Source organism: Syngnathus typhle, linkage group LG7 (assembly GCF_033458585.1).
Source record: "Syngnathus typhle isolate RoL2023-S1 ecotype Sweden linkage group LG7, RoL_Styp_1.0, whole genome shotgun sequence".
In the NCBI taxonomy this organism is placed as follows: domain Eukaryota; kingdom Metazoa; phylum Chordata; class Actinopteri; order Syngnathiformes; family Syngnathidae; genus Syngnathus; species Syngnathus typhle.
The window spans coordinates 18,305,459-18,325,882 of record NC_083744.1 but is presented as its reverse complement, the minus strand read 5'-3'; the positions used below and the strand labels follow the sequence as shown (position 1 = coordinate 18,325,882).

Genomic DNA, 20,424 nt, shown 5'->3' with positions numbered 1-20,424 from the left:
CGTTCTTTGTCACTTGGGGTCAACTTGATATTTTGAAGCATACAAGCCCTACAAATGGGAAAAAGCGAAGCTGGCGTGTTCCTGGTGCTAGCTTGCTCCTTGACCAAACCACTTGAGCAGGATGAGGAGGATGAGCTGTGACATCAGGTTACCAGGTTACCAGTGGTCCAATGACACCTGGCACAAGAGTAGGAAAAAACAAAAGACCGAATGAGCCAGCGAGCGAGCGAGCGCCATGCTTCAGCCAGTCGCTGGAAGGAAGCTCTGACAAGGTGCAAACACGCGCAGTGAGTTGTCATTTACTCCTACTTCAATCTTATCCGTGCAATTACTGTCTTCGTCACTCTAACGTGTCTCCTTGACCAGCTTTTCATCTGCCTTCCACTTTTTGAAAAGTGAATCTTTTTCATTCACATCCACTTGAGTGGCAAATGCAAAACAATTGCAATCTCTAGCGCGCAGCCATTTCTCTCTCTTCAGTTCTTTTTGGAAGGAGGAAAAACTGCATACCTCCAGGCTTGCTAATTGAGTCTTTTTTGAAGGAAATAACTCCATAAGAACATCAATCCTGTGTTGTGTCTGTATATGTTGACAAAAGCAACAAAACGGCAATGTCTCCAACCTACTACACAGCATTGCTACTTTTAAGACACTCATTTTAGTATCATTGTAATTAGTGCATATTTTCTGCTTACAAATGTTTCTTTGGGGTTTTATTTCTTATCAATGTTTTTTCACAGTAGGTAGGTACAAAAGTTTTAGAAAATTTTTTTTTGCACAAGGTTTATTGCAAAATGGGTCCGGTTTGAATCGTACGCAGTAAACTGGTTCACGCAACTGTACGGACTTCAATATTGGCAATCACTCTCCAGCCCGCGAGTGGGCGCACTACCTTTGCGCAGTTATTCTCCCGGAAGTCACAAGAAAACGAAAGCGCGCTTCCGGGTTGGCTCGCGCTGCTCGGCTGGCGGAATGGCTAGCAGGCTAGCTAGCCGACTAGCACTCGTTCCAGCTCATTTAGTCATGCAACTCAACTTGCCCAAGTAAACTTGAGTTTTTTTTTTCTTTTTATTGGAGTCATATGCGGCGCAAGCTCGGAACGCCGTGAAGGAACGAAACACCGCCGGTTTGCTATGCTAGCCAGCGGCGTCAAGTTAGCATGGCCACAGTTTCTAAGGCTTGACGATATGACACGCTGAGCTAGCTCGCTGCTCCACACTTTAGCGGCTGATGCGCGCGCCTCCGTCCGATGGAGGCGACGGGTTGCCCGGCTCATTCAACAAGATGACGCGCCGCCTGAGCCGGCGGCTGCTTGTCTCCTTGTATGTAGGAGGCCAGACATGGACGCCCGCTCCGAGTGCGACATCGTGGCTGCCGAAAAGGGGCCGAGTAGTCCGATCGATGGACGCCGCGCTGGTAAGTCTGCTGGCTGGCTGGCTCGCACGCTTGCTTGCTTGCTTGCTGCCAAAACCTGAGGAACTCTTCCTTGTCTCCAGCAGGACTCGTAAGCGCCCTTCACAAGATCTTCACCAACCACAACACCCTCAATATTCAGTCCGTCAGCCGCCTGGAATGTACAGGTGCGTTCTGTGTTTGATTCATAGTTTGTCTTTTGAAAAGATTGCCAACGTAGCATACATCGATTTGATTAGATGTTTGTAAAAATTCACTACTTCGTTCAAACTTGACAAAGTTCTGCTTGCTTGCGTGTGTTTGTTTCAGGCTCATGTCCCGATCTGATGATGAGTAGAAGGGAGGCAGCGGAGGCGCCTCCCGCGGCCCCCGCGACCCTTACCCCCCAGCTGCCCCCCCGGGCCCACCATCGGCCCCTCTGCATGTCGGTGTCATCCGACAGCAGTGGACGCTTCAAAGCTCTCGACACGCAGGAATGGAAGAACAACCTCAAAGCTCAGGTCAGCTCTTGTGGGAGGCGTCTTGGTGTCAGAATATGCCGATATGACTGAGACGTGTGTGTGTGTGTGTGTGTGTGTGTGTGTGTGTGTGTGTGTGTGTGTGTGATGTCTCCATCAGATGGAGCAGGCCCACAGCGCAGGCGCCGCCAGAAGCACGGGTTCCTTGGAGCGGGCGTCCCTCTTCTGCGCCGCGGGAGCTCCTCCGTCCAAGGCTACCACCGGCCGCTTCTCACTCTTCTCGCCGCCGTGGAACGTCAGTTCCGAGTCGGACACCAACCCGCCGTCTCGCTCCGGGTCGCGGAAACTGCGCAACTACAGCCGGCGAGCGGCCACGGGTCCGGCCGGCTCCCCCGATCCGCCCGAAGGTGAGGGGGACGGTGGCAGCGGCGGCGTCCCGCGGCATTTCGAGCCAGTCATCTCCAAGGTGACGGACTACATCTACGTGGGCAACTTGAACGCGGCGTACAACGGGCGGGCGCTGTGCCGCAACAACATCGACAGCATCATCGACATGAGCGGAGCCCCGGGTCAGGCGGCGCCGGCCCTCAGCCTCATCCCCTGCACCTGCTCGCGCGGCGCCCGCCACAGCTGGTCCCGCCTCAAGGTGGACATCGGCGACGTCAAGCAGCGCTGCTTCGAGGACATCAACGAGTGCATCCACGCCTCGGCCGGCAAGCGCAAGCGGGTTCTGGTCCACTGCGGGGACGGCTTCTCCCTGGCGCCCACCTGCGTCATCCAGTACCTGATGCTCAAGCGCAACATGAGGCTCATGGCCGCCTACGAGCTGCTCCGGGCCAAATATCCCGTCAACATCCGCGAATGTCACCGCAACCTGCTGGTGAGCCTGGAGAGGACGCTCAGGCCCGGCGACGTGGATCCGGAGAGCTTCAAGCAGGCCATCTCCAGGAAGGTGGCCTGGACCTGACTCAGACGAGTGGTTAGCGCCCGGCGATGTGCCGCGACGTCTGCTTCTGCTACCGCGCCGCGTCCAGTTGAGATTTGGCCGCAACTCTTTGGATGGACTCGATCGAACATGGTTCTGGGACCAGGAGGTGCCGCGACGACTCGTGGATGGATGGATGGATGGTCCTCCGGTTGATGTCTTGTTTTGTCACCGCCAGATGAATGAACCTTGCTTCTGGTTCCAGACGTTTGCTGTCGCATGGCTGGACTCCAAACTTTCTTTTTTTTTTTAGCTCCACCACCACATCTCAAGAGATATGTGGAACCAGTTTCTGGTACTAGTTGGAATCTTGTGGCCCTCCAGCTGAGCCTTGTGAAGAAGTTGGATCCCTTTTTGTTTTGACATCTGCCCCAACATGTGTGGAGGGCTGAGGCTCGCTTTTGATTCCAGTGATGTGGTGTCACCCCAGTAGATCTTTAATGGTGATTCTTGTACCTCGCGGTCCAGTTCAGTTGTTGTTGATAGAACCTGCGGGCCGCCCTCTCCCAAAACTCCAATGCATCCATCTTGTTGGTTCCTCGTGGAAATGTTGGCGTCGACGTGCTCGTCTGCTGCTGGAACAACAACGCCGAGCTGTCCTCCATGAGGAAGAACTTTTACTCCCTTCTACTGTGCAGAGTTTGGACTCTTGGTCTGAATTGTGTTCTGTGTGAATATTGTGGATGTTTTGTGGTGATTTGAAAGCAGCACACCATGGAGGGGTGAAAGTCAGTCTCCATTTCAATGACTCGTGTCATCAAATTGCAGAAGTTTCATTTGGGATGATAAGATTGTTCATGTAATTGACATTTTTTGAGGGGGGGGAGGTACATTGGATTTTTTTCGTTTTAATACTGTACCATTTTTGGCTTTGTACTTTTCAAGTAGAACTTTGCTTATTTTCTTCAAAAATATTTTGGTAAATTTCCATCACAATCCTTCCTGCTAATATTTGGACTTTTAACTATTTGAACTTTTTAACTTTACTTTCAAACTAGAACCTTTCCTTTTCCCGCTGGTTTATTTTCAGCCTCACCTTCATGCTCGTTTTCACAAAATCCTAATTAAAAATAAATGAGTCGCTTGTAAAGAGGGAACATGAAGACATTTGTTGAAATGTGAATTTCTCCACCAGATTCATTTAAGGTGGCATTTTTTGAGGCTGGCTAGCCCATGTTTGCTCGGCAAGTGAGCAAATAGCATCGACGCTAATGTTTTCGTTAGCTCGCCATTTGGGTTAGCCGCCAAATGTATATGAGAGAATTTTGTTTCATTTTGTTAGCAGTACAGCAAAACATTTCCTTCAAGTCATCATGTGTCGACACTTCCTGCCAACTCATGGCAAACTTGTTAAGTTTTATGCAAATATTTACAAAATAAGGATGCTATCGTCGTTGAAGTGGCTAGCGGCGGCCGGCTATGCTAACAATATGTGAAAAGAACTTGGTTGGCTTTGTGACATGACCTTTGCACCTTTTTTCGATATCTGCCGTTGAGTTGTTGTTGTTTTTTCTTTTTCGACGTGCAAATGTGAGCTTGGCAAACGGCGGCTGTAATATATTGGCGCTTTTGTTTTTCCCGCGTCGTTGGTGAAGGTGAACGTGGACTTGGTTCTCCTCAATGTTCTCAGGTGATTCTTCAGTGGTGCCACCACCTTTGTACTGTTCGTTCAATAAAAGATGACGTACGTGATAACTTGAGTCCTTTTTTTTTTTTTTTAATATCTTTTTTTTAATTGATTTAATTGCCATTTCAATGGCCCTTGTTGCTCTACTAACGTTGTTGTGCAGATGCTGCATTTTGTCTGTCGCTACTCCCCTTTTAGCACCAGATAAACGCTGGACAAAACAAACCATTAAGCGCGTGGCAAAGTCCCACTTTGGGAATAAAAGTTATTTTGGGAGGTGCACGCTGATTGGTGATTGGTCGCTGAGAAAATCAGCCTCCATAAAGAGAAAGACGATAGAATGTTCTCCGTCATTACTGCTTTTCTCCCCTTCAACGGTAAGAATAGGTTTTTTTTTTTTTTTTTTTTGAAAGATGTACTGCATTTGACATGACAATTTATTTATTGAATCATTTAAGGTTTCGAATCAATCCAATGTATTTTGTCTTCATCTGAAAGCTCTTTTTCTGTCGGCCTTCTTTTCTCAGCTGTTTTTTTTTTTTTCACAGCTTGAAGCCAATCCCTCCCTCCCTCCCTCCCTTCATCAGAAATGTCGCAGTAAGTCTGAAATCTTGTGTCTTTGCTTTATGCCAATCAACGAAACGTGTGTTTGATTGTTAAGTGTAGCAAGGAGGGTGGCTGGCTATTGGGCCTGGAAGCGTTCCCATCCATCGTACGTTTTGATTCCTTTTGAAATCTTTCAGAAAGAAAATGTCTTTGAGTCGCAAACATCACCTCAAGGTACAAGTCCACGACATGCGCAAAACCTGCGAGATGTTGACATGACCGCAACTCCGTGTTTAGAGTGTGATGCTGGCCATCGCCAAGGATCACCTCGAGCAGGAGGCCCGGGAGCGAGAGGAGCAGCGGGCACGCTACATGGCTCAGTGCTGCCCCCAGCTGGTGATTCCCAACACCGTGCAAGAGCTACAGGTGTGTTTGGGGACAGTACGTGTGGAAGAGCAAATAGCTCAATGAAAAATCATTTTCAATGAATAAGACTTGTTTTGAAATGAAACTTTTTTCATGATTGAGAAATAAAAGGGAATCTGCTTTGCAGGAGCTGTGCAGGGAGATTCACCACAAGACGGACGTGACGGACGAGGAGCGCTACGACCTTGAGGTGAAGGTCAGAAAGGCTAACAAGGAGGTAGGAGGAGACATTTTGTCCCCTGGCCAACTTTAGAACATGACTCCGATTTTTTATTTTTTGTGTGTCGCACCGTCTCACTGTTGCCTCGTGAGCAGATAGATGACCTGAAGATCAAAGTGCAGGATGTGACGGGCAAGTTCAAGAAGCCCACGCTGAGGAAGGTGCGCATGTCGGCCGACGCCATGCTCAAAGCGCTGCTGGGCTCCAAGCACACCGTCAACATGGAGCTCAGGGCCAGCCTCAAGCAGGTCAAGAAGGAGGTCAAAGACGAGGTCAGTCGCTCGCGCAAACGTCTCGGCAACATCGGCGGCAGCATGGTTGATATTTTTTGTTGCTTTTCAGGTCAAAGAGCTGCGCGATGTTGTGGACTGGCGCAAGAACATCGAGGACAAGTCGGGCATGGACGGCAGGAAGAAAATGTTTGAGGGCGACGCCTAGAACATCGAGGACAAGTCGGGCATGGACGGCAGTTTGAGGGCGACGCCTAGCGTCCAACTCGACGCCCTCTCATGGACGGCTCGCCCCAACACTGGCCGTGGCTACGTGCAAAAATCTTTGCTCGTTAACCACGGGAGCTTCGATGCGATTAAAAAAATCAAAAAAATCATTGAAATGATCTGTGTCGTCACCATGGCAACAGATGCAGAGGAGGATCTTGACCTTCTTCCTCCTCAAGTTCATCTTTATCCTTTTGCTCCTCAAGTTCTAGCTTGTTGATCGTCGGTTCACGTGCCTCACCTTCATCTTGTTCACCGAGGTCTTCTTCTGATCCATCATCGTCATCGAGAAGAAGAAAACCATCTTAAAGGTCAATCGGTTATTTATACGTTGGGTGTGTGTGTGCGTTGCATTACATGAGCTTGCGTGGCCATTGGCCTGCTGGCTAATCCGCTTCCCTAAAGAGGAGACGGCGCATTCCCGCCAGCGCGGCATTTAAAGCTCATCTCTCATCCCGAGCACAAGAGCGGCCGGCCAGCCAGCCAAGGAAGGAGCGAGCACAGCGTCGGCACCCCCAACAGGTCAGCCACACCACACCGCACCGCACAACAGGACGGGCAAGCGTCTTCATCGCATTGACTTTGCTTGAACGTTCTCACCGCAGTGGTCAGCGTCGTTGGTTTGCCAGCGTTTCATTTCGTGCGTCAAATCACAGTCCATCGAACTAAATGAGAGAGTGGCCATTTTTAGGGCACGTCAAATAGTTTGGAAAAAAAAAAAGATTTGAAAAAGCTAGCGAGCAGTTCAGAAGAGCTTTCAATGCGATGCAATGGTAGCTAGCAAATGTGCAAGTTGATGCTTTGTGATATTTCTTCATCATCATCATCATCATGCAGGCAAGCAGCAGCGTCTTTGTTGTCTCTGTCGTCATGGCAACGACGACAACACCAGGCCCACTGGCTTCCTCGTCATTCACATAAAACACGACATGCGTCGTTGCAGACTCGAGAGTGGGAGCTTGTTGAACCGACGCCGAGAATTTTTGGGCGCAAATCGGGCCTAAAATGGGAGTGACAAAATGGCGGCGGCGACGGCGGCGGCGGCCAGCAGCTGCCTGCTATTTATTTCCCTTTGCTCATGCGAAAGCTTCTTGCGCCAGCGTGTTGGGTTACGGCCCCCGCAGACAATCCCTTGGGCAGATGTCCCTCAGCATCGTGTCCTCGCGCCTCCCAAAATAAATCCCCCCCCCCCCCACGGCCTCCCTTGAGCACCTCACTCAGACATCTTTTCTTTTAAGACGAGCACCTCGTCACTTTTTCCTCCTCCGACAGCTGAGGCCGCAAATAGACGCGCATCCTCCGTCTGATATTGATGCCCCCCACGTTCCTTCCCACCTCCCCCATACCGCCTTGTCACCTTGTTCCATGCTCATAGATCACTAGTGAGAACTTGTTGGTTTGCTTCTCGCAAAACTGACCTTATTTCCACGCTGATTATTAAGTGATCTTATCGACAAGAGAACGAGGAAACGACCAACCTTTTAGTCAACGTGTCACTTAAGTCACCTACTGCTAACATCTAGCATGTAGCGCACAGGGTCACGCTAACATTAGCCAGATTGAAACGTTTGACTGCTTGCCTGAGATGGTCTGGACTCTTCATCCAGAGCCTTTTCTAAAATTAAACGTGGACATTGAATCCATGAGGATTACTTGAGACATCTTCACGTCCCCAAATAAACTCAGGAGAGCATTCCGAGGCTGCCGCTAATGCGCTCGACATTGTTTATCTTTTGTGCATTTTTTAGAGCTAACTATCTTCTTTCTATTTTTGTCTGGCAGATAAGGTCCACACCGAGAAGCCACCATGGCCACCGAGTGAGTGACATCACGTACTTGTTAGCATGCAAACAGCTTGCATTCAGCTGTCGCGTTCATTTGACACCAGACGCTAATGAGATGAACCCTACTGAGGTGGGCTAAATGCTGACACGCTAACGGTCACTATGCAAACATATATAGCAACTTCAAGCTGACCCAAAAAGCCTCGATAAAATGGGCACATTTCTGCCGGCCGCTTGAACCTTTCAGTTGTCCGTAATGTTGCCAATCCGTGCAGGAAACGACTGTCGGCCAGACGCAAGCACACTCTGAAGGTAGGTAGGTCACACGGGACCGCCCGCCCGCCCGCATCATCCACGTCCTAAGTGAGCCCGCCGACCCCCTCAGAGTTGCATGCTGGTGGTGGCCAACAACCTCCTGGAGGCCGAGGCTACCGAGAAGGCGGCGGAGCGCCAGAAGTTCCTGGAAAACCAATGTCCCCCCATGGACATTCCCTACTCGGGCGACGAGCTGCGGGTGAGTGGCCGTGTCTTGGACGTGGTGTTTGTTGACTTCTCTGTGCTGAAATTGCTGTCACGTCCTCCTCAGGAGCTCTGCAAAAAACTCCGCGAGCAGATTGACGTCAGTGAGGAGGAACGCTACTGCATCGAGTTCAAGCTCGACATGGTCCTCAATGAGGTGAGAAGACTATATCTGGTCTGTGGACATTTGTGTCTTCATGAGAGTAGTAAACGGTTTCTGGTCAAGGATGCCTTTGTGAGAGGAGTAAACCGTTTTGGTGAACAGACGGAAACCTTTCCATGTCAACCTTGCAGGTTCGAGACCTGAACATCAAAATTGTGGACCTGAGGGGCAAGTTCAAGAGACCTCGCCTGAAGAAGGTGCGCATGTCGGCCGACGCCATGCTCAAAGCGCTGCTGGGCTCCAAGCACACCGTCAACATGGACCTCAGGGCCAACCTCAAGCAGGTCAAGAAGGAGGTCAAGGAGGAGGTGAGCCACACGCTTTTGGCCAGATGCTTCACGTCGTCGGGTGAAAGAGGAAGCGCTGAGGGGACTTGGCAGATGATGCAGATGTCTGTGAGATGTTGAAGGACTTTCAGGAGGTTTGGAGATGAATTGGGAAGAGTTTGAAGATGCCCGTGAGATGTTAGATGACGACCTTCCGCAGTGTTTTTGAATGTCCAAACCTTGAACCTGGTTTGGAGGTGTTTGGAGAAATCTGCAGAAATCTTTGAAGATGCCTGTGAGATATTTGAAAGTTGCTATTCGATGTTTGCGACCTATTTTGGGACGATGCTGATGGGCTTCCCGTCAGACGGTGGCAAATGTTTGCTGACGAGGACATTTTGTCTTTTCAGGACAAGCAGCTCCGCGACGTTGGCGACTGGCGTAAAAACATCGAGGACAAGTCAGACAGGAAGAAGATGTTTGACAGCTAAACCCCGACGACATGCCTTAGCTTCTGCTCTTCTCGTCCAAACTCAAGAATTTCCACCTGAAAGTATGGAGTCCTTCAAGGAAAGTTCTCGATTGGTGCTTTGTGACGTTGGGATGGAAGACGGGAAGTTGACGTAAAGGGTGTTTTGTTTTGGCGGTTTGTGAGCCACCATGCTAGCAAGCTGGCGTGTTTTCTTGTCTTTGGAATAAAGCTCTTGTGCTTGAGCCACTTGGTGGCGGCGGCGTCTTCTTCTTGTTTCCTCTTCTCGTGTTCACCTTTAGAGCAAATATAACCCGAACCCTTAAATGACTTCTTTACCAAACGGGAGTATATCGACTTCAAAAAAGTTCGACTTGAAAAGAACTTGTGTATTGTTGTGGTGGTAGCAATGTTAGCGTCATGCTAAAAGTGGCTAAAGTGAAAGAACTGCTGTTTGAGTAGCACACCAAGTCATTAGCAAACTGTGAGCTGAACACATTTAATGAAGACATTTTGAGTGCAGCTGTTATCTGATTCTTTCTATATTTTGCTTTGAATTGGAAAAGGTTATACAAATTCTGAGGCAAAGTTAGCAATGAGCTTAGCCAAAAGTTGTTCTTGTGGTTTGCTATGCGGAGGTGCAAATTAGAAGAGGTAACGACATCAGACGTTGCAAGGTCAAATGAGAAGGCCAATCAGCAGGTTAAGTTTATCACGCTCGTTGAACCGCAGCCACGACCTCCTTCAAGGAGGAGCGGTGATTTCGACACCGTCCCTCCCATTTGACAAGGTTGCCGCCCGTCCACCTGTCGGCGATAGATAATCCTTTGACGGCGTCGCCTTGGACGATCGTAAAGGCTGGAAGCATGCCGCTGATGCTTTTTAAGTCCTCCTATTAAACACGCTGGCATCTCGCAGGCCTAATTTCACATGAGCCACTTGGGCTCCCTTGAGGTGTGCAGGTGTTGAGTGACACCACAAACCTGCAATGGACCTTAAAACAACACGCTCTGTGAAAACGCCAGTGTGCCGCACTTCCTCAGACGGCCACTAGATGCCCCCCCAATCTGCCCCTTTCACGTCCGACTGAATCACTGCATGCAGTTGCTTACGGGGCCACCTGGTGTTCGTCCAAGCTGAAAAGGGGCTCTCAAACACGACGCCAAAAGCGACGGCTTTTGTCGGCGTGAAGCGACACGGCAAATCGGGAACATTCCGAAGGCTCCTGCGGCACCTAAATGGAAAACATTTGCTTGCGAACCTTGACCCCATTCGCTGCCTGCAATGTTGACCAGTTGGTGGCCAACTGTCAGTGGAGCCAAAGGTAGAATGGGTGTCAGGATGCGGCCGCAAACACAACCCAACGGTCACCACTTAGTTTGTCTGTCACTTTGAACAACGCACCCACCGGTTGACAGGTTGTCAATCACCTCCCAATGAATTGCAGACAGGTCGCCGGCACATTTGGAAAAGGCCGGATTCTGAAGCCTACGTGCTAACGTGCCGGTCCACTAAAAATATCCACAACGTCCAATGCAAGCTGAGCTCAAGCAATTAATGAGGAAACGTTATCCAGGTGGAAAGTCCGGCGCAAATCTGCTGCCTGGGACTTTTGATAGCCATGACATTCCACTTGCTTTTCTTCTCCTGCCTCTTGATTTTTCTCCTCTTTTGTTCTTCTACTGCCTACTTCCGTGTTTGGAGCTTTAACCAGCATGGCCTCGGTTGTCCGCTTGATGTGTGCGCCTGGCTTCAAACAATCTCACAGCTTGCTAGTAGCTGTTAGCGGCTGAAACGCAAGCGGGAAGCTGTTCATGTTTATTTCCACTTCACATGTCTTTAAATACTTTTGCAGGTTGTTGACACCAAGATAGTGCAAGTCAGTTGGGAAGCTAGCATGCCAAAGGTCAAGCTAGCTGTTGACATTTTTTGACCGTTCAAAGTGGGGGCGTTAAAATACCTTCCAAGTTGTTAGAACATGTTAGCATCGGTTGTTAGCACGGCTTGTTAGATGGCAGAAATGCACGTTGGAGCTAACATGGAATGTTGACGTTATTTGAAGGCGGTTTCCTCGCTTGTCGATGTATTGAAAACGACCCGTAAGTTGTTGTCACGACGCCTATTTGTTGGCCGTGTATATAAAAAGTATGAAAACCATTTTACCACATTGTATGCCTAAAATAGGACCATTTAAAGAACCCCATACTAGAAATGTGAACATGTTCTTTACTGCTATTTTGCAAAAATTGAAAGGCTGCTACATTAGCATCAGGCTTGTTGCCTGCCTCCTCCTCCTTCCTCCTCTTCCTCGTCCTCCTGCTCCTTTTGTCGTCGGGGGCCGGTCCGAGGGGGTCGCCTTTCTTGAGGGTCTCATCCCGGGCGGCGTGCCGTCTTGATATTCCACCAGTGGGCGGAGCCACATGGCTTTTGTGGCCACTATGTAAATCTATCCGTGTATAAATTGGCAGGTCGGAGCGCTATTCACTCTTAGCGCTGTCTCTGCTGCTGCTCCTTCTTCTTCTTCTTCTTCTCGCTCCTCGGCACAGGTGAGCCCATTCTTCCTCCGGTTGCGACCTCTTGACCCCCGCTGGGCCTCCTGCCGCTGCATGCTTTCTGTTATCTTGCTCATATTCACTCACTCGCCGATGTGTCTCCTCTCCAAAATGCTCAAAATCCAGCGATCACGACGATGACAACGACGTCGTCGTATTCAAAGTCAATCCATCGGGTCGCTTTGCGTTCCCATTCTACAAACGATTTATTTTTCAAGGGCATTTTTTCAAACTATTTTTTGTCTCTTTCAATTGCACATTTCTTTGTTTGGTTTTTAAATATATATTATACATATTAATATATATTTTTAATCATATTTTTCCACTTTTTATTTTAAAGACTACATTTCCATTTCCATTCCTTAAGAAATCGTCTGGCTTTTAATGCAAGGTTGAAATATTTTTGTTTTTACATTTACATCACATTTTCTACATTTGTTATTTTTCAAGCCCATTTTTAAAAATATATATTTCATTGGTTTTTTTTAAGATTTTTGATATTATATGTTTGGTTTTTATATTTTCCATTTCCAATAGACTTTGCAAGGTTATTCTTCTTCTCGCTGCTATTTTTGTTGATTTGATTTGACCGGACTTGGGAAGTTGTTGTTGTTGCCGGACAGCTGGGCTTTCCTCGGCGATATTTGATCTCTGGCAGCTTTTGATGCGAAAAGCGGCTCAGACTTGTGGTGAAATGTCGACGACATGGATGATGAAGATGCCCGTTGAGGTTTGGTGGCAACTGAAGCTTGGCAGTATTTTTAGTGGAGGAGGAGGAGGCGGCGGCGCATTTGGCGTTGGCGCTTTTGACGCCGCCGCAGCTTTTCTTCGCCAAATTATTTTCCGTGAAAGGACTTAGGACGGTGTGGATTCCCCCAAGAGATTTAATTTCCCGCCATGGGCTCAAGAGATTATTGCGCTTGACATTTGACCTCCAGCTGCTATAAAGTGCATAGTTTGCAAATAGATTGGGCTTACTGATGGCCGGCCGGCCATGGTGGCCTTCTAATTGCTCTTCTTCTTTTCTTCTTCATTTGGTAGCCCTCAACGCCAGCAACATGTCTGAGTAAGTTGTGAGATTTCAAACTGATTGATTGATTGATTGATTGATTGATTGATTGATTGATTGATTGGTTGATTGGTTGATTGATTAACTTATTGCCCCCCCCCCAATAAAACTTCTTCAGGAAAAAGATGACCTCCAGCCGCCGGCATCACTTAAAGGTAAACGCAACGCTGCAGTTGCTTTCCTATCTTTCCAGTTCTTCTCAACACTAACTTGATTACGCCTTTAAAAATAACTTTTTGACTTTTTGGATGAGTTGGTTTTAAAAGAAACTAAGTTACATTGAGCAGGAGATTTCCTTTGTCACTGTCGAATTGACGTACTCGCTAACATAGCGAGGCTAGCATGCTAACTTAGCGCTTAGGAGCAAGCTACGAGGAGGTGCGTGAAGGTCTTTGCTTGCTCGCTTGCAGAGTTTGATCCTGTCCATCGCCTCCACGTGGATCCAGCAGGAGAAGAAAGATCTTGTGGTGGCCAAGCAGAACTATTTGTCCGAGACCTGCACCAGGCCCAGTCTCAGCGGGGACCAGGCCACGCTCATGGTCGGCTCACCGCTACACAAACTTTTTCCCGTCATGATGATGTCACACAATAGTAATGTTGCGTGATGATGTCGTCACGACGTCACGTTTTGACGATGTCGTTTGATGAGCACCGTGTCACCTTTCGATGGCGATGTTGATGTCGCGTCATGACGATGCTACTTCCCAATGATGCGGACAGGACACGTGCAGGAAGCTGAACGCCCTCATCGATAAAGTGGACGAAGAGAGGTACGACTTGTCCATCAAAGTCGGAAAAGCTGACAAGGAGGTGAGCGTGCGTTCCTCGTCTTCTTAAACTGTCCAGTTTAGCGCGCTAGGCCGCTAGCGGTTAGCTCATCCGACTTGTTTTGAAGCTAAGCTAATGCGCCGGTCGCCTCTCCTCCGGTGTAGATCGAGGACCTGCACATAAAGGTGGTGGAGCTGCGAGGCGTGAAGAAGCCGGCCCTGAAGAAGGTGCGCATGTCGGCCGACGCCATGCTCAAAGCGCTGCTGGGCTCCAAGCACACCGTCAACATGGAGCTCAGGGCCAGCCTCAAACCCGTCAACAAGGAAGTCAAGGAGGAGGTGAGTACGCAAGCCACGCTTCATGGCGTTGCGGCACTTTTTACAAATTGGAATGTGACAAGAGAAAAAGAAAAAAATTGAACGTAAGGAGAACACTACACCAGTGCTTCTCAAATAGTGGGGCGCGCCCCCCTTGGGGGGCGCGGTGCTATTCCTGGGGGGGCGCGTGTGACCCTGGGGAACAGGCTTTTTTTTTGGCAGTACTAGAATAAAGTGTAATTGCGCGTTTACTACAGCAGGGGGCAGTGGCGCTCTCATTGTTACGTCTGTCACGTTTGCGACAGTGCAACATTTTACGACTTACAAGACAAGTTAGGATAGTCACGGTGGGGAGGGGGGGCGCGAATAGTTTTCTTCTTGCTAGGGGGGGCGTAACAGAAAATAATTGAGAAGCACTGCACTACACGGAGAGTGAAGGCTGACCCCGTGTGTGTGTGTGTGTGTGTGTGTGTGTGTGTGTGTGTGTGTGTGTGTGTGTGTGCGTGTGTGTGTGTGCGCAGCCGGGGGAGGCGGTGGGCGACTGGCGTAAGAACATTGAGGACAAAGCAGACAGGAAGAAGATGTTTGAATCGGCCTAAAAAGCATTTTTACATTTATTGTCATCAAAAAAAGGTTTTGTTGCTTCATTAAATGTTTGCCAAAGTCAAACTTGCCTCCCTCGCTGCCGTGTGACTTTGTACAAACACTTCATAGCCTTCACACTGTTTAATATCGAGCTGCTTTTTTTTTTTTAAATCATAGTATCAGGATGCGTTTGATTGCGACGACAACTTGATGTTGTTAAAAGCGCATCCTAAAATTAACTGAATTTACAAACGTGTTGCAGAACACCGTTTTTTTTCTTTGATTAAACTTTTAAAGAAAAAGAAGGCAAAATCCCACTTAAAACAGATTTAGTGGCAATTGAACTAGGTACGCCATCATTCTCAATTTTCTTTTATTTTGAAAAATGATAATATTTCAACATTCTCATGACAAGAAAGAATAGTGTTATGCATTATTTATTTATTCGTTCATTCATTTGATTAATAAAAGAACCTTTTTAAACGTTAACCATAAATGGCGTGTGACGTGTCATTGAATGTAATTGGCGGTTTCGACCACACGACGTCGCTAGAGCGCTTCCTGCTTCTAGTCATGACGTCAGGTCTTACTTCCAGAGGTTCCGCTGAGTTCTCAAGCTTTAATTGTAACCCCTCCAAATAAATGAAGGAACACTGGAGAAAACAAATAACATCAATATGGATACATTTCCCATATCTTCAACAGACCTCATGAAGACAAGGTAAGTCTTATTTTCTGTGATTCCTTTTCGTGTTTAAATGTTGAGTTGGGTCATGTGTTTCTATTTCCAGTTGCTGTCAAGTAGAGGAAAACCAGTTCCGATTAAAGGTAGGTCCTAATCATTTTTATTTTCCAACCATAAATGTCATCTTATTCTCCTACTTTTTTAACTTTATGAAATCATATTTTTTTTGTTTGCCTGACTTGACATTTTTGTAGCTTCCATCGAGAGCTTTTAAACCTACAGGCCGTCGCATGCTAACGCTAATGCTAACAGCCCCAGTGGCACGTCGACTTGGGAATTTGCCCACTTATGAGGCGTCATTTCGTTTTTATTTTCGACCAAGTTTCAGAGAAACGCCACATGTCACCCGCAATTTTTGAATAATTCCCTTTCCAATCGAGGGGGGGGGGTATTATTATTATCATTATGTTCCAGACGACCCCTGCAGAAACGACACCATTTTTTGCGTGCTTCATCAATCCATCTGTGTGTAATCTCCTCCAAAGAGGATTGCACATTCAGCCTTTTCTGCTTCTTTTTTTGTTACAGCTCGGCCCAATCCATCCCCCTCGTCCTAGTTGAGCGACTTCATCCCTCGGGTCCGAAGTGCGACATCCTTTTCGTTTGTTGCTAGGGCGGCGTTGACCATGGGCCGATCCAAAGATGGCTGGCGGCGGCGCAGTGTGTCGCCGTGCCCGCCCACCCGACGCCGGTGTCACCATTGGCTGACTTTGCTGCCGAGCGGCCATAAACGCTTCTTTTTTAATCTGGCTCTTCACCGCCTACTTCCTGTTGCGGCCTCCTCTTCATCCTCCTCCTCTTCGTCATCTCCCCCAGTCCAGTCCAGTCGTCACGCCGACCTGCGGGAAGCAAGCGAGCAAGCGAGCCAGCCAGCCAGCCAGCCAGCGACAGGTTAGCATTTGGAGATTTGCTTCCCTTTTCAAACGCCTTCTTCCCATGCTAAGGAGCATTTTTCCTTTTTTGATTTGTCTTGTTGTTTGGAACTTGAAATGGAAGTGTTTGGCCCTTCAGTCAGGATGCGTGTTAATGTTTTTGTGAGAGTGTCTTTGAATGTGTAATCAGGTTTGTGTATATGCGTGCTTGTGCGTTATTGTGTGTGTGTGTTGGTGTTAACAGCCGCGGCGTGTGTGTGTTGGCCGCCATGTTGTCCGGCTGTCTCGGTGACCTTTGACAGGGTGTGGATTGTGATGTTGCACTACCCAAATTAGCTGTTTTGAGGTCGCAGGTGCAAAGGTGCAAAGATGTGTGTGTGTGTGTGTGGGGGGGGGGGGGGGGGCTGCCTTCCCATTCTCTGAGCAGCCAGTTTGTTTTTTTTCTTGAACAGACGCTGAACGACAAGAGCAGCCACCATGTCTGAGTGAGTCGCACTTCCTCTTGCATGATTTTTTTTCGAACAAACCATTGTAAAAATCAACGTTCATCGAAAAGGACAGAAAAATAGCTCAGTGCCAAAGAGTGCTCATGACTGTTGTACGTCGATCGAGTTTGATTTGATGTGTTTTGTTTTTAATCTGGAGCTTTTAGGCCACCTCTGGGGAAATCATTTTTTAAACCATGTTGATTTATTTTTTTGTTTTGAGTTAAATATAAATTTCTTACAACAATTATGAAATAACTTCAAATGAAATGTCATTCAATTTAAAATAAAGCCAACATTTTCATCCATAGGACCTTTCTAAGAGCTTGATGCCGTTGTTAATCTTTTGCAATTTGAACAATGTCATCATAATAATTGACTTTTTGTGACGGCAAATTTGAGCTCATGCCAACTTCCCGTCGCAGGAAGAAGCTAACGTCCAGTCGCCGACATCATCTGAAGGTGATATTAACACTGACAACCATGTTGACCGTGCTAATGACGCTAACGGTGCTAACCATAGCGGTGAACGAAATTGTGCCGCCAGAGTTTGATGCTTCAGATCGCATTCAATTGGATCGAGCAGGAGAAGATAGACTTGGAGGCGGCCAAGGAGGCTTACATGGCCGAGACCTGCCCCAAACCGGACCTCAGCGGAGACATGGCCAGCCTTCTGGTGAGATCAAGCAAAATGGAATTTTGTTAGCGCTCACGTTTTGGAATCCTCTCAGGAAATCTGCAAGAAGATTCACTCAAATATCGACAAGATCGACGACACTCGCTACGACATCGAAGCCAAAGTGCAAAAGATGGACATTGAGGTGGGTGACCCAATTTGCTGTGACCTCAACTTGACTCGCTCGCTGGCTAACTGTGGAGACGCCTTGGGTTCAGATCCAGGACCTGAAGCTGAAGGTGGTGGAGATAGCGGGCGTCAAGAAGCCGGCGCTGAAGAAGGTGCGCATGTCGGCCGACGCCATGTTGCAGGCCCTGCTGGGAGGCAAGCACAAGACCACCATGGACCTCAGGTCCAACCTCAAGCAGGTCAAGAAGGAGATCAAGGAGGAGGTCAGTCAGCAACAACTCTGATTCAATTTGCTTTCATTTCACAACCGCAAAAGTGCTAAGGCTAAGGTTAGCCTGCTAGGGTTGGCCCGCTAAGGTTAGCCTGCTCACGCGCTGTGGTGTTGCCCCCCCCCCCCCCCTTTAGCCCACAGAGGCGGCGGGCGACTGGCGCAAGAACATCGAGGACAAGGCTGACAGGAAGAAGATGTTTGAGACCTCCTAAAACGCAAACCAATAAATATGTCAAACTTTTATGACCATGCACTATTTTCTATTGCATGACGTATCCATTTGGAAAAGATGACATTGTTGAAATAAGATTGAAATGGAAAGCCGTTGGTTCAAATTGGGGCAGGTCGTCTCCACTTTTGCGCCGTCAGCTGAGCCGGACACGGGCGGGGCCCCTCGGCTTGTATTTCAGAAGCCGGCGGGCCCATTGGCGAGAATGCGCTTCCATAAGCGGGACGGCGGCATTCTGGCCGCCTCCTGGCCGGCCGCCTCCTGGCCGGCCGGCTTCTAGCCGCCTTGTAGCTCCTGCGCCGCTCCGTGCGGGTGGCCTATAAATACGGCCGTCTTGGCAGCGGCTCCACTTCCTGCTCCTCTTCTCTTCTCTTCCTCCTCAGGTGAGTTGTGCCACCAGCCTCTGATTGTGTTTGTTCTGCTTTGGGAAAAGAGCAGCGAGGCTTTTTGAGGATGGATCAAGCCGCTGAGCGTCATGTGCTGCAACTTTTTGTCCAATTTGGGGTCCTTTTGGCTTTGATTTGATTTGAGATTGATTGATTTCATGCAACTCGAATACCTTCATTTTCGCTTATGACAAAGATTGGGCTCGGTTGCTGCATGCGAGTCAACCTTAGCAGATCTGGACCTCAAGTAGGACTTGTCATTGTCTCATGAATACAGTTTTTATTTTTATTTTTGGGGCATTCTTTTAGACCTGGGTTGACTTTCCCCAGTTTTCAAAGACGCTCTCTCCCTTTTTTTTTTTTTTTGGACGAGCCTATTTTCAAAACAAAAGGCCTTTTGTGAAAGTCTGGAGAAATGTAGGGCCTTTCTGCTCCTGGAGAACTTTTGGAATCTCTTGGGACACATTCATCGATTGCCTCTAATTGGACGGAGCGACTGCAAAATGTTTTTCGCCTGACGTGTCACCTGCTCCCGGGCATCCCGAAATACCGCCGTCCGTCAAGCGGGTGCTCAGCACTTTGCCTTGCGTCGAGTTTCACCCTTCTTCTCTCCTTTCCGTCTTGTGGTGTGCAGCTGCTGAGATACGGCACGGCGCCAACATGTCGGAGTGAGTCCCGCCCGTCATGGCTGCTGCCCGCCACTCTCGCTCGGACGCTGTCTTGCGTCCGCCGCCTTGATTCTTGAATGTTTCTCTTTCGGCAGGAAGAAAATGACTTCCAGCCGCAGGCATCACCTCAAGGTGGCAACATTTTTTGGGGTGACTCAAATGATTTCATTTTGCTGGCCGTCATTTGCTCTGACCTTTATTTTTTTCTTGACTTTCTTGCAGAGTCTGATCCTGCAGATCGCTTTCACCTGGCTGAAGGATGAGAAGAAAACCTTGGCCGAGGAGAAGGAAGCGTATATGGCGGAGCATTGCCCCGCCCCCAACGCGTGCGGCGACCAAGCCGCGCTCATGGTGACGTAAAGGCGTTAGCCTAGCCCAGCGTCGTCCGGGAACAAAAAAGTTGAGTGGAGCTTTGTCGCTCTCAGGAGCTGTGCAGGAAACTCAACGCCGCCATCGACAAGATTGACGAAGAGCGCTACGACGCCGAGGCCAAAGTCAACAAGACCAACAAGGAGGTGAGCTGAGGGAGGCGGAGGGAGCGCCGCAAGCCGCCTGACTCGCGCGTCTGGCCCCCAGATCGAGGACCTGCACATAAAGGTGGTGGAGCTGCGAGGCGTGAAGAAGCCGGCCCTGAAGAAGGTGCGCATGTCGGCCGACTCCATGCTCAAAGCGCTGCTGGGCTCCAAGCACACCGTCAACATGGAGCTTAGGGCCAACCTCAAGCAGGTCAAGAAGGAGGTCAAGGATGAGGTGAGAAGCGCATCATCATCCTCTCCATCGCCACCTCAATGTTATTTTCAACGTCTGATTGTGCGTGTGTGTGTGTGTGTGTGCGCGTGCGTTCAGCCCATCGAGGCAGTGGGCGACTGGCGGAAGAACGTTGAAGACAAAGCTGACAGGAAGAAGATGTTTGAGGCTTCCTAAGGCCCTTCTTTGCTTTCCTTGAACATCCGTCAAAGGCTCCTCCTTCATTTTTTGCAATAAACTTTTCAATCTTGGGTCCATTTCTAGTCATGTCTTTTCTGAACAGCAGCAATAAGAATTTATTTGTATTTATTGTATTTCGTATTTTTTTTAAGAATGAGAATTTTATTTATTTTTAAATATATATATATTCATATATATCTTTTAATATATATTTGTGGCATCCATTCAAGAAAAGATTCCAATGTCATTTAGTGTTATGACGTCATTGACGCTCCCTAATGTGTAGCACGTTGCCTAAAAATGGCAGGTCGAAACCAAAATGGCCGCCTTCCAGTTCAATTTTGGTCCTTGAGACTTTTTGCGGCGTCCCGT

The 20,424-nt window shown here is 48.5% G+C and overlaps 6 protein-coding genes across 8 annotated transcripts; all 6 read left to right on the top strand.

Annotated features, from left to right (window-relative positions):
• The first annotated feature begins 910 nt into the window (after window positions 1-910).
• LOC133157173 (uncharacterized) lies at window positions 911-4,551 on the top strand. 2 transcript variants are annotated; one of them, XM_061283506.1, is made up of 4 exons: window positions 911-1,416; window positions 1,500-1,580; window positions 1,723-1,913; window positions 2,032-4,551. In XM_061283506.1, exons 1-4 carry the CDS (start codon window positions 1,341-1,343, stop codon window positions 2,836-2,838), a joined length of 1,155 nt encoding a protein of 384 aa, XP_061139490.1. In that variant the 5' UTR covers window positions 911-1,340; the 3' UTR covers window positions 2,839-4,551. The 2 variants fall into 2 exon arrangements, with proteins under 2 accessions (XP_061139490.1, XP_061139489.1); XM_061283505.1 differs by having other exon boundaries at window positions 1,497-1,580.
• A 474-nt stretch (window positions 4,552-5,025) lies between these two features.
• Window positions 5,026-6,282, top strand: LOC133157179 (troponin I, fast skeletal muscle-like). The gene is made up of 6 exons (XM_061283519.1): window positions 5,026-5,080; window positions 5,227-5,263; window positions 5,327-5,455; window positions 5,583-5,672; window positions 5,771-5,947; window positions 6,018-6,282. Exons 1-6 carry the CDS (start codon window positions 5,073-5,075, stop codon window positions 6,111-6,113), a joined length of 537 nt encoding a protein of 178 aa, XP_061139503.1. The 5' UTR covers window positions 5,026-5,072; the 3' UTR covers window positions 6,114-6,282.
• Window positions 6,283-6,551: 269 nt separating this feature from the next.
• On the top strand, window positions 6,552-9,622 carry tnni2a.2 (troponin I type 2a (skeletal, fast), tandem duplicate 2). Its single transcript, XM_061283523.1, has 7 exons — window positions 6,552-6,694; window positions 7,955-7,990; window positions 8,232-8,268; window positions 8,342-8,470; window positions 8,543-8,632; window positions 8,770-8,946; window positions 9,315-9,622. The coding sequence occupies exons 2-7, from the start codon at window positions 7,980-7,982 to the stop codon at window positions 9,393-9,395; spliced, it is 525 nt and encodes a 174-aa protein (XP_061139507.1). The 5' UTR covers window positions 6,552-6,694; window positions 7,955-7,979; the 3' UTR covers window positions 9,396-9,622.
• A 2,195-nt stretch (window positions 9,623-11,817) lies between these two features.
• On the top strand, window positions 11,818-14,752 carry LOC133157184 (troponin I, fast skeletal muscle-like). The gene is made up of 7 exons (XM_061283525.1): window positions 11,818-11,919; window positions 12,967-12,991; window positions 13,113-13,149; window positions 13,405-13,533; window positions 13,715-13,804; window positions 13,927-14,100; window positions 14,601-14,752. Exons 2-7 carry the CDS (start codon window positions 12,984-12,986, stop codon window positions 14,676-14,678), a joined length of 516 nt encoding a protein of 171 aa, XP_061139509.1. The 5' UTR covers window positions 11,818-11,919; window positions 12,967-12,983; the 3' UTR covers window positions 14,679-14,752.
• Window positions 14,753-15,248: 496 nt separating this feature from the next.
• On the top strand, window positions 15,249-18,083 carry LOC133157182 (troponin I, fast skeletal muscle-like). 2 transcript variants are annotated; one of them, XM_061283522.1, is made up of 9 exons: window positions 15,249-15,385; window positions 15,456-15,492; window positions 15,938-16,300; window positions 16,734-16,766; window positions 17,192-17,228; window positions 17,314-17,442; window positions 17,498-17,587; window positions 17,661-17,834; window positions 17,977-18,083. In XM_061283522.1, exons 4-9 carry the CDS (start codon window positions 16,759-16,761, stop codon window positions 18,052-18,054), a joined length of 516 nt encoding a protein of 171 aa, XP_061139506.1. In that variant the 5' UTR covers window positions 15,249-15,385; window positions 15,456-15,492; window positions 15,938-16,300; window positions 16,734-16,758; the 3' UTR covers window positions 18,055-18,083. The 2 variants fall into 2 exon arrangements, with proteins under 2 accessions (XP_061139506.1, XP_061139505.1); XM_061283521.1 differs by lacking the exons at window positions 15,249-15,385; window positions 15,456-15,492; window positions 15,938-16,300; window positions 16,734-16,766 and having other exon boundaries at window positions 17,157-17,228.
• Window positions 18,084-18,267: 184 nt separating this feature from the next.
• Window positions 18,268-20,127, top strand: LOC133157185 (troponin I, fast skeletal muscle-like). The gene is made up of 7 exons (XM_061283526.1): window positions 18,268-18,454; window positions 19,092-19,125; window positions 19,221-19,257; window positions 19,348-19,476; window positions 19,551-19,640; window positions 19,702-19,875; window positions 19,972-20,127. Exons 2-7 carry the CDS (start codon window positions 19,118-19,120, stop codon window positions 20,047-20,049), a joined length of 516 nt encoding a protein of 171 aa, XP_061139510.1. The 5' UTR covers window positions 18,268-18,454; window positions 19,092-19,117; the 3' UTR covers window positions 20,050-20,127.
• The last annotated feature ends 297 nt before the right edge of the window (window positions 20,128-20,424 follow it).

Bases quoted from the DNA above. Each gene is read 5' to 3' on its own strand.
- LOC133157173 (XM_061283505.1), top strand. From the start codon at position 1,341: ATGGACGCCCGCTCCGAGTGCGACATCGTGGCTGCCGAAAAGGGGCCG. The intron at 1,581-1,722 runs GTGCGTTCTGTG...TGTTTGTTTCAG, and splicing joins CAGCCGCCTGGAATGTACAG to GCTCATGTCCCGATCTGATG. The intron at 1,914-2,031 runs GTCAGCTCTTGT...TGTCTCCATCAG, and splicing joins AGAACAACCTCAAAGCTCAG to ATGGAGCAGGCCCACAGCGC.
- LOC133157179 (XM_061283519.1), top strand. The intron at 5,456-5,582 runs GTGTGTTTGGGG...TCTGCTTTGCAG, and splicing joins ACACCGTGCAAGAGCTACAG to GAGCTGTGCAGGGAGATTCA. The intron at 5,948-6,017 runs GTCAGTCGCTCG...GTTGCTTTTCAG, and splicing joins AGAAGGAGGTCAAAGACGAG to GTCAAAGAGCTGCGCGATGT.
- tnni2a.2 (XM_061283523.1), top strand. The intron at 8,269-8,341 runs GTAGGTAGGTCA...CGACCCCCTCAG, and splicing joins GACGCAAGCACACTCTGAAG to AGTTGCATGCTGGTGGTGGC. The intron at 8,471-8,542 runs GTGAGTGGCCGT...CGTCCTCCTCAG, and splicing joins ACTCGGGCGACGAGCTGCGG to GAGCTCTGCAAAAAACTCCG.
- LOC133157184 (XM_061283525.1), top strand. The intron at 13,534-13,714 runs GTCGGCTCACCG...TGATGCGGACAG, and splicing joins GGGACCAGGCCACGCTCATG to GACACGTGCAGGAAGCTGAA. The intron at 14,101-14,600 runs GTGAGTACGCAA...GTGTGTGCGCAG, and splicing joins ACAAGGAAGTCAAGGAGGAG to CCGGGGGAGGCGGTGGGCGA.
- LOC133157182 (XM_061283521.1), top strand. From the start codon at position 17,172: ATGCCAACTTCCCGTCGCAGGAAGAAGCTAACGTCCAGTCGCCGACAT. The intron at 17,229-17,313 runs GTGATATTAACA...TTGTGCCGCCAG, and splicing joins GTCGCCGACATCATCTGAAG to AGTTTGATGCTTCAGATCGC. The intron at 17,443-17,497 runs GTGAGATCAAGC...GAATCCTCTCAG, and splicing joins GAGACATGGCCAGCCTTCTG to GAAATCTGCAAGAAGATTCA.
- LOC133157185 (XM_061283526.1), top strand. The intron at 19,258-19,347 runs GTGGCAACATTT...ACTTTCTTGCAG, and splicing joins GCCGCAGGCATCACCTCAAG to AGTCTGATCCTGCAGATCGC. The intron at 19,477-19,550 runs GTGACGTAAAGG...TGTCGCTCTCAG, and splicing joins GCGACCAAGCCGCGCTCATG to GAGCTGTGCAGGAAACTCAA.